The 18,595-nt window shown below is 41.5% G+C and overlaps 1 protein-coding gene across 1 annotated transcript; it reads right to left on the bottom strand.

Annotated features, from left to right (window-relative positions):
• Nucleotides 1-833: 833 nt before the first annotated feature.
• On the bottom strand, nt 834-17,982 carry cacng7b (calcium channel, voltage-dependent, gamma subunit 7b). Its single transcript, XM_037785530.1, has 6 exons — nt 17,667-17,982; nt 12,353-12,548; nt 11,898-11,984; nt 8,430-8,570; nt 4,938-5,083; nt 834-4,274 (listed from the first exon to the last, which is right to left on the bottom strand). Exons 2-6 carry the CDS (start codon nt 12,546-12,548, stop codon nt 3,828-3,830), a joined length of 1,017 nt encoding a protein of 338 aa, XP_037641458.1. The 5' UTR covers nt 17,667-17,982; the 3' UTR covers nt 834-3,827.
• Between the last annotated feature and the right edge of the window lie 613 nt (nt 17,983-18,595).

Raw genomic sequence — 18,595 nt, forward strand, 5'->3', positions numbered from 1 at the left:
ACTTCCTAATGTAAAACCTCTCACTCTGATTCTATTTCTCTTAAACACACATTATTATTTACAATTTGCATCTTTCTTTCAAATTCTATGTAATTCTGGATTATATTTCAGATAGGAGTGACAGTTTTCTGATAGATTTCAGATTGTATTTTGTCTCTATTTAATTTCCCCCTTGTTGATCAGAAACAATTTTTTTTAAATTATTATTATTAATAATGTATTATTAGTTCCCCTTCATGGCTCATTCCCTCACTTTACTCTCTTTTTGACAAAACAAGTACTTTTTTTTAATTGTATATTTATGTAATACAGACCAGATTTCAGAGAAACTGTCTAAATTTTGCGTCCCTTTAAGTGAAGTTACTATATATTACAATTCATTCTAATATCTTTAATGCTGTTTTTTTAGTCCCAGGCCGGTTATGATAAACAATTACAAACCTTCATGTATACACAACCACATATGCCAACAAACGCAGCGAGTCACGCACAAACGCGTACACACATACAACAGCCTGATCAATTGTTGCCCTCAGGCTGTGGTGGCTTGCCGTGACTGAGGAGGGAGCCTGGTTAACACCCAGTGGTTCACCGCAGTGCAGTGTGCATTCACTTATAGTTCCCTCCATCACCGAGACCAGCCAGGAAAACACTCTTTATGTCTCATGTTATTAGAAGTGCATGCTGGGCTCATATCACTACAATTCATGTCAAAACGAGGCCTTATTTTTCAGTTATGCAAACCCTTTCACAGCAAAACTGAAACATTAGAAACAAACAGAAAATATAAAGATAGAAATTCAGAAGCAGAAAACCAGAGAGGGCACGCAGGGTGAAATGAACCCATGTTGGAAGTTTTATTCATGTTTAGGGTGAAAGTGAGTGACAGACGTCAACACTTTCAAGAACAGTGATCTTAATCACAACTGCTATTGAATTATGTAACTCAAGATTATACAGTTCCATTGAAGCGTTGAAAAGCATTTGTTTTACCCATTTTTTCTTTACAAATATGGTCATGTGCAAGAAGTCCAGGCTTTAATGCGGAAGCAAGCACAGCTACACCCTTTTTACGTAATCATGTAGAGGCAAAGAAAGAAGCTGGGGGTAGTAGAGAGGGAAAAACAAAGAGGTACAGGGATGAAAAAGTAGAGCACTGCCGCAGTTTAAGTGGAATAATTATCAAATGGTTCCTAAAGGAAGAAACAGAGCAGCTGTCCACAGTCACAGAGGTCATGATGGGGTCAGCAGTAGTCTGAAGGTTAGAGAGGTGGATTTTAACCAGAAGGTTTAGATGCCTATTGGTTGGGAAAAATCTAGAAAGGGAAGTACTTTGATCTTCTTCAACATGAGGCGCCCTTGAGCAAGGCACTTAACCCCCTGACTGTAACAGCGGAGCCAACAACAGAAGGCTGCAGCTACACTGGGCTTCACCTCAATATGAATTTGTGCAACTGCATAAACAAAAAAAGCAGGGTGGTGATGAAGAACCATGTGCTGCTTGCTCAACAAAACCCTGTATTAAGGTGAACATATGATGATATCTCCATGATCTCGAGTCTGATGTATGATTTCACATCTTCTGTAGGACATCAGTGTGTTTCCCTCTCTCCAGCATCACAGTGATAATGAAAACCAGCCATTACACCAATGACACGGTGGTTTAATTCTCATTACAGAGATATTTATCGTATCGACATATGCCTACGCATGATGTGCCTTAAAAACAAGCAAACAAAACTATTCTAAATTTAAATACCACTGTTTTTTTGATACACAGGTCTTTAGATTACTACTCTGCATCTTTGAGATACTGTACAGTATTTAAGAGCAACTTAAGGTTCTAAAGCATCTGAAAATATATCACTTACTACAAAATAAAACACAATATAACCGTATTTGGTTCAAGTGCACGGCAAAGTAGGTTAAAATGTCCCACAATGTGCTACGCAGCATTGGGATGTTGAAAGAGTGCTACTCTGACCCCTGTGGGATCATCCACAAATTCTCATACTAGATAAATCAATTAGTCCATCAAAACAAAACAAAAAAATCAACACTATTGTGATAATAGATTATTAATTTTCAAAGCAAAATGCCAAACACTTGTTGGAGGATTTGATGCATTTCTTTCTCATAAATGGTTGAAAACTTTTGGTTTTGTACTGTTGGTAGAATAAAATAAGCTATATGAATAAATCACCTTGCACTGTGGGCCATTACAATTGTAATTTTTCACTACTTTCTGACATTTCATAGACAAAATGATAAATCTAGAAAATAATCAGCTGATTAGGGAATGATGAGAATAATCATTACTTGCAGCTCTAAACACAAGATAGCTCAGTGTCATGTTTTCATTAATACATTTTCAGATACTTTAGAAGCCTTTGGCGTGATGTCACAAATGGCCACTGAAAACATTTGAATAAACAGCGGCCTCTACTTTGTCTATGTATGTAATGAGGACCTGCGTTTCACAAAGGGTGGTATTGTCCTTTGAGCAGTAAGTGCAAATGTAACTAATGCTTTCATCATGTGAGTTCTCTCGATATATAAACAGCACTGAAGCTTTTAAAAAATACTTCTAATCAGTCTTTAAAGCATAAATCTTGATCCATGTGCAGTTCAACTGACATTCACCACAACAGCTTCAGTCCAGCTCGTCTGTGCTGCTCCATCAGCTGACACACAGTGCAGGTCAGTGAGGAAGGAAGAGTGCATGAAAAAGGAAGTGACCTGGGCCCCAGATCTGATCCAGGGTCAGTGAAGAGCAGTGGCCAGTAGAGGGCATCAGACCGCCGTATCAGTGCCGGGTGGTTCCTCCTTCAGACCAGCGTGCGCTGCATCCAGAGGGTGCGTCGTTGGTTGTAGTGCGCCTGTTGCAGATCTTCATCCAAAGCAGAATGAGTCAGACATTTTCTTGATGTGACTTGTGCCAAAGCTTCATTCATAATTTACAACAGCTATATAGAAGTCCTCATGTGCAATTTTATGTACAAGAAGTTTATAAATTTAAACAAATATGTAAAACATAAAGTAGATTTCTCCTCATGATATTTCAGAACATCATCCACTTCAGTCTGTTTTTTTTTTTTTTTTTTACAAAGATTACCAACATTCACATACAGTGTTCTCATTTTTGAGAATTACTCTATTGTTAACTATTCATTTTTAATTAATAATATTAATTATACTACTTTGACATTGTGAGTTATGAAACTGGATTGATGATGTAAGAAATTCAGAGAAGACAAGAATATATTTTACCACATTTACCTTATAGTAAGAAGGTACGTAGTATTTTTATGAATTATGTATGTATAAAACTATGTGCATCCTCAGTCATTGTGATCAGTGTTTTGCATTGTACATTTCCGAGTGCATACAAATTTCCTGCAGCACTGCAGTATCTTGGTATTATACCGCAGCCCCTCGCTCTCCCTGCCTCCCTCTCCCTCCTCTGTATCTCCTCCGTCACTCAACCTAACCTCTAAAGTCTTTCTAGGAAACGCTGTTTTTGCCTCTTTCCATCATGACAAACTGGATTCCTCTTTTCCTTTTCCGCTGGTCTCCTGTTTTTATTTTTCTCTGTCCATCACAGTTTCTCCACAATCATGTTAAATCTTTCCTTTTCAATCTCCAACACCTCCTTTGTCCTTGGTTCATTGTTGTTCCAAAGCTACATTTTATTATGCTTGATCACCGCTCTCCCTCCACTTCATCTCACATGATCTGCGCTCCACGCTCAGCATTTATCCACATCTAAATGTACAGTGATTATGAGGAGTCAGTGTCTCTCCTTCCTTCCCTAATGCTTCCTCTTCCTAACAGGGGGAGGCGCTCATGTGCATGTGTGTGTGATAGTGAGGGGGAGGTACGGGCGACGGAGGCATGGCCATGGGAAGAGCCTGGCCTTGTGGGTGTGAGGCGTGCGACCTGGTGAGGGTGTGCGTGGGGTAGCCAACGGACTGTGGAGGCATTTGGTAGCTTCCCGCGGAGGAAGACCCGGAAGGTGGGCTGCCCTGGCCTTGGAGGCTGCCCTTGGGTGGCACCGGGGGTGCCTGGTTGAGCTGGATGGAGATGTCGCTGGAGGCTTCGGAGGTGCTGCGGCCCCGCTTCGGCGGAGGCCAGGAGGACTCCGGGTGGAGGAACTGGCCGCTGTAGTCACTGCTCTCCGACAGGCGGGGGCGGTAGAGCGCAGGGTGGGGGCGGTACATCTCTTCCTCGGCGTAGCGCTTCATAAACAGATAGACTGACATCACCCCGGCCCCCTGAGACGAGAGGCGAGTGAGTGGTGGAAGCAGGAAGAGATGAGGGGGGTGATGAGATGCGACAGGGAGAGAGGGACTTAGCTGCGTAAATAAATTGAGTTCAGAGACAAATACAATTCAAAGACGTAGTAACAAGTGATGGCTGGGGAAATTAGATTAAAAGGGACTGATAGACAGAAATGTTCAAAGGAAGGTACAAAGTATAGAGGTGAAAGTATGCGCTTTTGATTTAGAAAGATGAGGCTTTAAGTTCTTTTAAGCTCATATAAATCAGATTGAAAGAGAAAGAAAGGCAACAGACGGAAACAGATGGGGAGGAAGGAGAGGAGAGATGAGGGGAGGAGGTTAGTGTCCACTGCACCACATTAAGAGCAGTGCTGCTGCTGCTGATGATGATGATGGGAAAGAGGCAGGAGGAGCAGGGGGGAGGGGAGGAAGATGAGCAGAAGATTCACATGAAACCTCACCACGCATGGATGCACACATGAACACATGAACACACACACAAACCATCAAAACCTCACCATATCTACACAATCATCTTCTTGCACACTCAGCATGCAACACTCATGTACCACAGAAATGAAAATATATTATCTGCCTGTAACATATGTATGCAAACAGACACACATTATCTCTTACACACACAGAGCCAGGACCGACCTCTTTGAGTAAGAAGGAAGAGGCAGCGAAGGCGAAGGACCAGCCATAGTGGTAGTTGAAGAACTGCTCGGGCTCCCTGGGCCGGTTCATCACCTCATCATTAATGCTGGAGATGTAGAGCACCAGGCCCACCACCAGACTGAGGCCTGCACACAGCACATTAACAATGACAGCGAGGAGGTCATTATATGGCGATTGAGACAGCAGTGTGGCGAGGGTTTAAGAGACAGAGAGCGATGGGATGTGGAGTGACCACGCCGAGCAATTAGCTTCCAAAATGCTAACATTAATAAAGAGATGGCACAGAGACCAGAGAGAGTGTGTATGTAACATAATGAGAGACAAAGAGATAAAGATTAATGAACTGCAGAGATGAAAAAACTTGACTTAATTTTTTACTCAGAAAAGCAAATCAATGTAAAGCTTATTAATGGAAAAAAGAGTTTCCCAGAGAAAAGTTAACCTATTTTACAAAAAACAAACTTGACAAGTTTGACCTTCTGATTGACCTTTTTTCCTCCTCTTGTTGTTTCCTATGTCCGTTTTTGTGAGCGTCTTGGCTTCCCTCCTCCCCTGCAGCAACCCTGTCTCATGCAAAATTACTTTTTGACACTAATTTGTTTAGGCAAAATTCGTTTTGATGAAAACATAATTTCTGTGTGAAGTGGTACTTTTTTAGTGTGTGGTTTAGGCAGCGTAAGCACTTTGGTTAAGGTTAGGGAAAGATTCCAGTACGGTGGTTACGGTTAGTTGTTAATAAACTGTTAAAACGTGCTTCAGTCACTGCTGACTTTATCAATATTTAACCACAATCTTTCCTGAGCCTTAACTACGTGCTATGAGTGCCTAAATATAACCCTAAAACAGTATGATAACGCTTTAGTTGCTACAAGCAGATGTTGTATTGCAGATATGCTATAAGTAGGGCTGTCAATCGATTAAAATATTTAATCGTGATTGATCGCAGGTTTTTTCTGTTCAAATGTACTAGTATAAAAATAGTATTAAAAGTATTTAATACTCTTATCCACATGGGAGTGGACAAATAGGCTTGCTTTACGCAAATGTATGTATATATTTATTATAGGAAATCAATTAAAAACACAAAAAATGACAAATATTGTCCAGAAACCCTCACAGGTACTGCATTTAGCATAGAAAATATGCTCAAATCATAACATGGCAAACTCAAGCCCAACAGGCAACAACAGCTGTCAGTGTGTCAGTGTGCTGACTTGACTATGACTTGCCCCAAACTGCATGTGATTATCATAAAGTGGGCATGTTTGGTGCAAATGGATTCCTTAGATTTTTTAGTTTCATATGATGCAAAGATCTTCACTCTAGGTAAAAATTGCAAGTTGCATTGAGAGATTAGTGGCGTTAAAACGAATTTGCATTAACTCGTTACTATCACGTTAGCTTTGACAGCCCTAGTTTTGAATGAACATTTTGTGACTTGGCAGGTACAGTCTTTGAAGAAAAGAGTGTCATCAAACCCCAAATCCATTTATTTAAAGATCCTCGTCAGGTCAAAAAACATTTTCTCTTTATGGTGATTATTAACAACATAATTCAGGTGGCATACTTTTCTCAGCGGTTTCTAATTAGTACCATATAAATGTAATTTCTAGGAGACAGGGTTGCCAGCAGATTTCCAATAAACCTAAACAAAGCAATTGTCTTTCCTTTACTTATCCCAAGAGCAAAATGCCTTTTATTTAATTAATCATATTGTATTATGATTGCTGAGTGAGCTTGTACATTTATAATTTGGTTCTTCTTGAAAATCACAATAAAGATATGTCTCTCACAAAAAAGAGAGATAAACATTGAAAGGAGGTCAAAACGTGACAAAGTTTTAAGACCATTTACTTAGAAGCTACATGCAGCATGCACTGTAAACTTCAGTGTGTTACAGGACCCATTATATTCTTCATATGGAAAACCAGAATAAGCTTTCAATGACCTTTTTCACCCAGAAGCAACACATACAACATTAAAACCCATTCCTCCGAGAACATTCACGTGCTCTCCACTCTGCCTTGGAAATGTTAAATGCATGAGATACAACATATGGCCAACATCGAAGAATCAATATTCAGAGAAAGCTGCATGCTGTAAGCAGCAAACATGAGTATTTTTAGCTTTCGCTGCAAAATTCAAATGTACCACCGGGCTGTCAGGCAGTTATGTCCTTCGCAATAAACGGCTAGTTTAAGAGGCTGTGTTGGCGATTTAAAATTGAAAAGCACTGAAGATGCGGAATCCATGCTGCTGCGGAAACCATGCTGCTGTCAATCCTGCAGTGGAAGTACATCTTTATCTAAATAAGTAACACCAGGAAAGAGCAAATGGAGGAGAGGAAAAGGTGTGTGTGAGACAAAAGGAAGAAGAAATAAGAGGTGAATTATACGAGTACACATGCATATGCAAGATGTCTGTGGGTACAATGTGAACCTCTAACCATGCTTGTGGCTCCACGCTGAGTTGTTTTTTTGCCCTGAATTAATTCTTTAATATTAACCAGAACACGACCGACCCAAACTACAATATTTACCAGACCACCGTGTCAGTGATAGCAGCAGAATATAGGCTCACATCACTCAGTAGTCCACAAACACCACCACATCCACAGAATACTGAAGGAATATACTCTGAATGAGTAGGGAAATGAGAGGAAGGAGAGCGACTGAGAGGAGGGGGAGAAACGGAAAAGGCAAAGAAAACTGAGAGGCTGGGTGATGAAGAGAAGGGGGGAGGCAGAGGGAGGAGGGGTGAGTAGGGAAGAGAGGCTTAGTGCAGCAGAATATCTAACCGCTGAGAAGCAATTTGATCCACTTGCCCCTTATTATCACCCTATTATCAAAATACCTCATAAAGTAAAACACTGCGACACTTCCAGCACAGGCTACAAACATTACATAACCCCCCCCTGTTACATAACACCTATTATTCTGCAACACCCTTTATCAGCAAGTCCCCGCCACGGCAAAGTCAGGAGCTGTCGTTTGAAGCTCCTCTGAGCTCCGCAGCGCCGCTTCCTTCTCAAACATGTCGAGTGAAACAGCCTTCAGAAAACATGAGCTCCAATTTGGCTCCTGACAGTCTTTACTACACACACAGAGGACAAGAAGTGGGAGCATTGCAGCCACCTGCTGTTCAAGAAGGTTAATGCAGAAAATCAAGCTGAAAGACCTGCTCATGACACTGTGGGAATATTGCATGTATTTTTCAGAGTTTTCACAATCCCTAGGCGAAGTCCCAAATTCATAATTTCTGTTTAATTCCAAAGTCAGAAGAGCAGGAAACTTGATAACTAATCTAGTCATCTTTCCCGATGACAGCCTACACACCTGCATCATACACTAAAAATAGAGCCGTGATGATGATAGAGTGCCTCCACGTGTGACACACAGGACACACCAGGTTGCTGTAATCAATCACAGAGCGAAGGTGCGGTGACAGCGGGACATGAGTAATGGCTCCCACCTGAGAGGATGAAGAAGATGCCCGACACAAAGGCCAGGATGGTGCGCTGAGGCCGGATGTGTCCGATGTTACTGATGACGAAGGCCGTGAAGACGAAGAGCAGAGACACCATCGGGAAGGGTGTGGCCGTCCGCACCATCTCTGTATAGGGAGGAGAGGTTAAACAAAGCTGATGTAATGTGTCCTTAAACTGCTGCGAAAGGTGAATGATAATGTCTCTGGAGCCTAAAAAGTATTAGTTAATACAATCAGAGGCAGTCAAATCTAGAATATAAAGTACGCTCAGTTATGTGGAGATGCCGTGACTTTCATCACTAAAATAGGGAGATGGGAGACAGTATTCCTTTCTCACAATGGTCTGCATTTCACAGGGTACGGACAACTTAATAACAAGATTTACTGTATTTGGTAGCCCCTCCCCCCTTGGTTGCTGTTGCTAGGCCTGTAAAGCTTTCTTACCTGCCATTAGTGGAGCAGATAGTGGAAAAATCATGCAAATAGTGATACAAGCACCGAATTTGATGATTCCAGAGGGGACACTTAACAAATATAAACGATTGGTCACTTGAAAATCCAAGATGGCAGCTATTTTTCACGATGGCCGCCAAATTGACCTTATGGTTTCTCTCGTAAAAATTCATCTACTTGGTCGATTTGAGTGATCTCGGTGTCAAATTATCTTTTGTCTGCTTCCTCATGAGAGCATGGGGTCACAGCATCCAGGGACTTCCTATTGTTGTTGATGGCTTTGTCTCCTTGTGTCACAATAACTGTGCAAGATATTTCAGCTTCACACACACTTTCTCGGCGGTAAAATGAAACAGCTCGGTCTTGATGCTTGATTCCCTGGCCGCCATATTGCAGTTAAAAATCTTCATTTGGTGCTTGTATCACTATTTGCACGATTTGACTGAAAAATTGATGTTATCCGCTCCACTACCTGTCAATATGGCGTTTTCAACGATATCAGTGAGAGATAATCCAAAGGAAATAATGGCAGATTTCTGGAATAGTCATTCTAAAATATCAGACAGAAGCAGACGGAAAGGATTGCAATATACATTTGAGAGCTACATTCACAGTAATCTGTTATTTATTGTGAATGAAGAAGTCATTAAAATCAAGGGGAAAAGCTCAGGACCAGTGTTACACCCAAATCTATGACTGCAGAAAGCCAGCAACACATGAGGTCACCATTTCTGACGGCTGTCGTCAGATAATGTGACCCCACTGTACCTATGTTACCTATGAGTTTTGTGAATATATATATATATATATATTTAAATTAAAAATATTAAAATGCATTTATGTTTTTTTCCACAATTTAGTTCTGTATGGTGAAACACTGGCTGAAACTAAACCAAACCTGTGATCACTGATTATTGATTGGGAAAATACAGTACATATCATATATATTTACATATAAATTGATTGTAATGTACGATGTTGTATTATGTGATTTTATGTAAGATGTGCTATTCTGTATTTTTTTAAATTTATTTTCTCTTTCTTAAAAGCCTATAGGCTTTTAAGAAAGAGAAAATAAACCAGGGACTAGGTCTGCAAATTAGCTATGGCTAGAAGTCCTATTTACTTTGCATCGGTTGCACTTTAATCAAGAGTAACAATGCCTATGTATTGTCCCTGTCAAATAAACCAATAAATAAAAAATAAGATAAATGTTTTCTGTTACGTATTTGCCTCATTTATTACAGCCGTCAGAAAGGGTGACCTGTTGCTGGCTCTCTACGGGCACAGATTTCGGTGGTCACAGATTTCGTCATAACACCGGTCTGATGCAAGAGCCCTCACATGAAGTACAAACATAAAGAACAACAATGTTCCTGCACAGCAGGGTAGGTCAATATATTGTTTGGGTATTTAGTTATGACTCCCTATAGCTTTCATTATCAATTATGAAACTAAATTATCCCGCTTTTCCATTTTGTTTAAAGCACACCCGGATAATGCTAACTAGCACACTGACGCGCTGAGCTAACGTTATTAGCTTCTTACCTTTAGAGCAAACAAAACACTTTTTGTTGATCTTCGATGGATTCAGCTGTGAATGTGGTCTTCCACACTGTTTAATAAATATCCGACATCGCTTCTCTTGAGTTTAAGGCTTCGGAAAAGCGAAACAAACACTCTAAACTTTGAGGATAGCTGCTGTCGACTAGCAGGCTCCATCCTGCGCCTAGTTACGGTTGCTAACGTAGGATTGGACAGTGGCCGTTCGAGGGAGGGGCTTAGCGAGGGGTCGCTAGGGGCAACAGAGGATGTAAAACACTGCTAGGAGGTTACACTAATACATCCATCCACAACAAAACATAGCAACAAGGTTGTAAATCTTTAAGATTGTATAGAAACATCACTGAATTTCAGCTTTTCCGTTATTATTATATTGATTATTAGCATATTGATGCTCTATTGCAAGTATATGTCAGACTCCACAACCAGCACTGCTCCCAGTAGACCACATACACACCAAAAAACTGACAAGAACTGCACTTTACTGTATACCAACTGTCTATCAGTACTACCCAGGTGTAATTCTCACTGTGCAATATCATTTTCCACTTATGCAATTTTGTTAATAGTCTGTTTATTGTCAATATTTTATATACTGCTCCTCTTTTTATACTTGCTTCTATTTAAATTGTTCATATTTTGTTACACTTTATTTAGCTCTTTTTTTTACCGTGTTAGCTGATGCTTCTTGTTTTTTGCACTATCCCCTTTGCTGCTGTACACTGCAAATTTCCCCACTGCGGGACCAATAAAAGAATATCTTATCTTATCTTATCTTATATAGCATTATATTCAGTACTATTCAAAACAGCAATGATGAACTCATGACAATTCTTGATGTTAAAGTGTTCACTTTTTTGACAGTAGAATCTAATTTTTCTATATTTTATCTGAGAACTTAAAACCTTTTCTTATTTTCTAGATCAAAGAACACTTAAATTTTCTATTTAATCTAAGTTTACTTCAACCATGTAAATCACTTAAAGACATATCTTTGTTTATGAGGATGATCTTTTCTAAATCACTTTAATAATGTAGCTCATCTGATTATTGATAGAGAACAAAGGCTGCAACTAACGATTATTTACATTGATTAATTTGTTGATTATTTTATTGATCAATCAGAAATCAGTGTTCAGATGTCCATCATAGTCCAAGGTGAAGTTTTCAGATATCTTTTTTAGTCCGACCAACAATCCAATACCCGAATATTATAATTTTACTGTGATATAAAACAGTAAAAACAGCAAATCCTCACAGTTGAGAGGCTGCAACAAGAGAATTTTGGCTGTTTTTCTTTAATGGATTGTCGATTCACTAATAGTTGCTGCTCTAAAATGTTCAAATTTCAGTACCCACAATCAATCAGCAGGGGGACTCTGCAGTTCCTCTCATACAGCAGATAATGTGTAATGTCACTGGGTATGTTTTACTCACTGAGGATGTTTGCAGTGTTCTCAGTGGTGATCTCTATATCGGGTTCAGTGAAGTACTCCGACGCAACACATCTTCCGTTTTCTGCTCCTGAGAGGAAACACACACACATAAAAAGGAAAAGATTTTAGGATCAAAGTCAGTGATGCATGAGGAAACAAAACAAAACCAAAAAAAAGCATGTGTGTCTCTGCCGCCCTGCTCACAGGTAACAATCATGTTTTGTGACAGCTATGATTCTTGAGGCCAGAAGCTCGCTCTCTCTCTTCTCTCCCCGTGCTGCTCTCTCACTCGGCTGGTTTATTCTGTCTGTTTCTGTGTGTTTGTCGCTGTGATAATGTGGACATATGCACACACACGTAGCAGCTTTGTTTGGATGGTGTGTGTAATCTGTCTTACAGTCATCCTTTCATTTTTGAATGTGAATAATATTCAAACATGCTGTTGCGTCTTCCTACCAGCCACGAAGCAAACTCTCCAGAGGCCCGAATGTAGCGCCATCTTCACCTCCATGCTCTGGTTCTGCTGCAGGATGATGCCCTCCACCATGATAAGCCAGTAGTCTGTGGACACGGCCACCCCCACCAGCAGCAGCCCGCAGGCCCCGAACACCGTGGACAGGATGGTCAACGCACGGCTGCTGCACGAACTCATCTGGAGGGCAGAACGAGGGAGGGAAGGGTGTTAGAGGAGAGCAGGAAGTACACGTCAAAACTGCGGAGACACCAAGTGTAGGTAAATTTGGGACGGGGTCGTGGAGGGAGGTCATTAGATGATGTGACGTGCACACATGCAAACAGCTACTGGCTATCTTCCTGTCTCGCCCTGTTATTGCTAAAGATGAGTTAGCGACACATCCGGTGGCAGCCAATCCTGTTAAAGGTCAGAGAGGAGCCAACGCAACAGATGATGACTTCACGGTGAACCACTGAACTCAGGCGAGGACTTAAACAACTGAGAGATAGTAGAAACACACACACACACGGATCAGGAGAGGTCCTGTGTGACTCACACATGGTCTTTCTGTGACTTAGTTCTGGTTGACTGGGAAAAGACTTCACTGCAAATCCTTTGAGCATGCTGTCTGTATGCATTTATGAGTTTTCGTGCGCGCGTGTGTGCGTGTGATTGTTCAGCCACTAGCCTCTGCTTAATTTGGACCGCTGTTCAGTATCATCAGTTTGACGAGTAATGGAGAACAAATGCATGTGCAAAACACAGAGCGGGGCTGCTGTTTACTGTAATCACCCTCATTTTGCTGAGTTATTCAACACATTATGCGTTACACTGAGGATCATTACTGTAATGCAGCTGACCTCATATCCTCCTTTTTAAAGGGCCAGTGTGTGGGATTTTGGGGGATCTATTAGTAGAAATAGAATATAATATTCATAACTATGTTTTCATTAGTGTATAATCACCTGAAACTAAGAATCATTGTGTTTTCGTTAGCTTAGAATGAGCCCTTCATATCCACATAGGGAGTGGGTCTTCTTCACGGAGTCCGCCATGTTCCTCCGCTATGTTTCTACAGTAGCCCAGAATGGACAAACCAAACTCTGGCTCTAGAGAGAGACTTTCACATTTTTAAATGTGCGAAACCGTGGTGCTGGCAGCCGCCGTCTGACTTCCGTTGTTCCTAAAGTAGTGTTATTATGGTATGGATGGTCTCTGAGCGAGGCAAATAGTGTTACTACGGTTTTGCACACATGTTACCGCAGTCTTGGAAAGGGAGGAGTGAGCGGAGGGGTACTCAGTTGGTTGCAATCTGCAACCACACCACTAGATGCCGCCAAATCCTACACACTGTACCTTTAAGGAGGATAGCTTCACTCTTGTTTTCAGACATTGTGTTTGCATTTCTTTTTTGTTCCAAGTTACATTTTTCCATTTATGGTATATACAATATGTTTTAATTAGTTGTTTTTTTTCAATATATCCAGGTTTATACACCTGGTGGTCATTTAATGAGGCACTACTAGCTAAAACTACATGACCACCTTTAGTTCTTTCAGCAGGAGAGTGGCCCAGGATGGCAGCATCTCTCAGTGGCTGCATGTGTGCTGTATCAGACTGTATCTCATAGACTGTGCAGGCCATTAAAGTGCACTTATGTGACTTTAAATGAAATGTGACACCGTAATAACTGGCTGGAAGAGCCCAATTATGGGCACGAAGCAATGCACCTGCTCTGCAACAAGGTGCAAACACACACTGACACCCAATACTCAGCCACTCAAACCTGCACCAGTGTACAACAATGTGTGCCAAGAAAACTTTCCCGACATCATTACACATACTGTGCTGTTTGCAGCCTGAACTGTGGACAAGAGGCAGAATGGAGTTTTTACACCAAAGTCTGACCCTCGCTGTCACAAAATAATTGATATTAGTTGTAACAGGAAATGTTTTTCACTCCTCTCTTGGCCGGTATATGTAACTACTCCGGCTGCACCCTCTTGTTCTTGCAGTAGCTGACAGGAGTGAAATCAGGCATGTTCTTGTGCTGATGTAACACAGCTGCTGCTTCAAGGTTTGAAAAGATCTTTTCCTCCACAGTGCACTGTTGTGCTGAGCTGTTATTTGCATACTTGTGGCCTGTTTGACTTCATTTGTCATTAATAAACACAATGCTGCAGCTGACCAAATTCCTTTTTCTTGTATCATTCTCTGTAAATCCTCACGTGTTGTGTTGTGGAGTGAACCGTTTGCACACAAACGTATGGTAAAAATACATCATGTTTAGGCCGACTAATTAATTCAATGTTGACCATTTATCAGGCACTGAAGAGAGGGCTTTGACGACAGAAAATGAAAGCCAAATTAATGACTTAAACATGAGAACCACTTTATTCTTCTTCTGGTCTTTCTTTGTATGACAAACCTTTGAGTCTGTGAAGAGCAGAGCTACAATGGATACAGTCATTCTGCTGGGGGAATAAACTCTTAAAGATTAAGCCTGGCCTCATCTTATCTGGACAGCCATTGTGCGAGGCGTGAACACTATAGAAGTTGCTTCAGTGTCTACGCAGCGCCGGGGATGAATAGAGCTTCTTTTGTGTAAGAACAGAGCTGGCTGGTGGTAAAGGGTACGCATCAGAGAAATTCTCTGAGAAATGACAAGTTTGGGCATGTTGAGGCTGCAAGAAGCACAGAGTGAGTTATTAATGGGACTAGGACCGCAACTAAAGATTATTTTCATTGTCCATTATTTTGTCGATTAATCGATTAGTTGTTTGGTCTATAAAACGTCAGAATATGGTGAATAATGTCCATCAGTGTTTCTCAAAGCCCAAGATGACGTCCTCAAATGTCTTGTTTTGTTCACAACTCAAAGATATTCAGTTTACTGTCATAGAGGGGTAAAGAAACCAGAAAATATTCTCATTTAAGAAGCTGGAATCAGAGAATTTTAACTTTTTTTGCCTCAGAAAATTAGTCAAAATGATTAATCGATTATCAAAATAGTTGGCGATTAATTTAATAGTTGACAACTAATCGATTAATCGCTGCAGGTCTAAATGGGACAGACAGATGTGAGGGGGAAAAGTATGACCAACCACTAAAAATCCAGTCGCACAAATGGGACAGATTAAAGATGGAAAATCTCAGGGCCGGCTAAAGGCACAGGCCATATAGGGTGTCATGTAGGGCGTCACCTACTCTGGGGGACGCTGGTCGCCCTCTAAAAAAAAATATAATAAGAAATTAAAAAAAATGCTGGTGGGCGCCCTTCCTCATAAATAAATAAAGAGCCCTGTGATAGGCTGGTGACCTGTCCAGGGTGTATCCCACCTTCGCCCAATGTCAGCTGGGATCGACTCCAGCCACCCCGTGACCCCGGATGGGATAAACGGTTACAGATAATGGATGGATGGATAAATAAAGAGAGAAATACACTTTTCACCCCTGTAACTCTCGTTGTAGTGAAAAGGACTAAACACTTTTAAGTCACCAATTTCAGGGACCAAATGTTTATTTATATTATAATAAATACAGTTATTCATTAAAAAAAACATTAATGTTTGACTTAAAACCATTGCGATATCTTTGTTGTGTTGCAGTTTACTCCAAATCCGATTTGCTCCAAATTTGCTCCTTGCGCCTAGGGCACCAAAAGGGCTTAGAGCCGGCCCTGACAAAAGTACAAGATTTAGAAATTGCAGGATTCGTCCATTTGAGGGCACAACTAAAGATTTGTATGAATTCCTAAGTTTCACACCAAAGTTTCTTTAATTTTTCTTTAGTCAGAGGTTGTGAATCATACGGCAGACCAGAAGTGGTCACTACTGCTGCTGCTGACACCTGACTGGTGAACAAGAGTTTGAGCCAGTGTGATTGAGAGAGTTCGAATCTAAAACAACTCACTGAAACGACATATGAAATAAGTGAAGGCACAGAACGGGGGAGATATGAAGACGAGCAGGAGAGGAGTGGGAATGAGCAGTCACACCTTCCAGCAGCTGGATGGATGTGCCAAAGTGGTCAGGAATGAGTGAGAATCAATTGCAACCCAGCAAAAACGAGTGGATCTGCCCGAGTGGCTCTTCCAGACTGGTTCAGCACCACGGACAGCACCCTCATCCCTCTCACAGACCAGCACAGTCAAACAGAAAACACATGAAACATCCTGCAGCTGGATTGGACTCAGACATAGGGGAACAAATTCACCTCTATGGCAAAAATCCTGGAGAAATAGCCATTTGGATTTGGAAATTGAGATTGAGTGAAAAAATCCCAGTTAGATTTGTGATAACAATCCCATTTGAGCGCTCTGAAGACAGGCCCCTCAGCTCCCTCAACCCAGAAAGTAATGAGCCAATTGAATTGGTTAGATAGGAGCCACAAGGGGGGACAAAAGGTTTAATTCTCTCTTATCTGTCACAATCATCAGACTGACATCACCTCTCAGCCTCACACAGGAGAGGAAGAAGAGAAGGAGAGGGGGTGATGAAGAGGAGAAGGAAGCAGCAGAGAGAGGAGAGGAGAGGAGGAAACTATGTTTGGAGAGAGTACATGTAGCAGATATATAGGTTAGCACAGGGAAAAGACCTTGGCCCAAAAAATGGAAGGAGTACCCAACGTGGACGCGCACGGCGGGCACGCGCCTCCAACACCTGAGCTGCTAAACTAACCAACCTTGACTGTGCAGCGTCTCAGAGATGAGGGAAGGAAAATAAATGACTTCATAACGACTGAACGTAGATATCGTGACTCAATGGGTGGGTTTTCTCTCACAGCATTTCAGCTGCGCAGACACGCAGACACACTCCTGCATGCTGAAACTCGCACCATTTTTCACAGCACCGAGCAGGAGAGTTAAACACATTATCTGTAAAACTATACAGCATGTATGTAAAAGCAGGGTCTGTATTCTGGGAGTACAGAGCTGACTGAGGAGGTGATGTGCGCAGAGGATTGTTTAGAAACCCCCTCCTGTACTGTCACACACACTCACACGCGGAGTTTGGAGATGATGATAAACACAGAGCAGGGAACATGTGAGCGCACCAAAAAAATGATGGGATGAAAATGCATAAAAAAAAAGCTTCCAGGTAACATTTATCCTAAAACTGATGAAAGATGCGTCTTTACGCGACATGAGGAGGACACGTTATGGATGCTGCGCTTTTTCCACAGCTGTCACATACATGCAGGACATTTTAAATGGAAATGCATCATCGTCACAATTACTGCCAAGAAACACACAAGTGTAGTTATTTAAGGAAAAAAAAAAAAAAAAAAAAAAAAAAGGTGGAGAAAAATACTCACCCTGCCACGAGAGTCGTGCGCACACGTCAGTAGCCAAGAAAGCCTCACACACCACCAGGGAGGCTCGGTGGGATCTGGTCTCTCTCTCTCTCTCTCTCTCTCTCTCTCTCTCTCTCTCTCTCTCTCTCTCTGCTGTGTGTTTTCCCTTAAAGCCCCTTAAAGACCCATCCTCTAAATCCCTCACTCACTCTCTCTTCCACCACTCAATGTGTCCCAGGCACTGCGGTGGATCGGTTCAGCAGCAGCCAGCTACTTTGGCTACAACAGCAGAGACACATAGCTGGAGCAGGAGGGAGAGAGAAGTGTTAGAGAGAGAGAGTGAGAGAGAGAGAGAGAGAGTGAGAGTGAGAGAGAGGGAGTTAGAGAGAGGGAGAGAGAGATAGACAGAGGGAGGGAGAGTGAGAGAGGGAGGGAGAGAGGGAGGGAGAGAGAGAGAGAGAGAGGGAGGGAGAGAGAGAGAGAGAGAGGGAGAGTGAGAGAGGGAGGGAGAGAGGGAGAGGGAGAGAGGGAGAGAGAGGGAGGGAGAGAGAGAGAGAGTGTTTGAGAGAGAGAGGGAGGGAGAGAGAGAGAGAGATAGATAGAGTGTTGGAGAGAGAGAGAGAGGGAGAGAGAGAAAGATAGGGAGAGAGAGAGAGGGAGAGAGAAGTGTTGGAGAGAGAGAGAGATAGAGAGAGAGGAGAGAGAGAGAGAGAGAGAGAGAGAGAGAGAGGTGGGGGGGGCATGTTAGACTACTATTTCTCATCATATATATAATTTTCTTTAAATAAATATGTTTTCTTTCTTTATAGGCATATATATATATATATATATATATATATACAGTAATGTGGCTGTATAATGTTGCATAATGTAGTGTGCCTTTTCCTCTATACAAAGTGTAGTTCTGTGCAAACACATTTTTTTTAATCAATTTTATTGGTTCTAATTTT

This window comes from Sebastes umbrosus, chromosome 11 (genome assembly GCF_015220745.1).
Source record: "Sebastes umbrosus isolate fSebUmb1 chromosome 11, fSebUmb1.pri, whole genome shotgun sequence".
Taxonomy (NCBI): Eukaryota; Metazoa; Chordata; class Actinopteri; order Perciformes; family Sebastidae; genus Sebastes; species Sebastes umbrosus.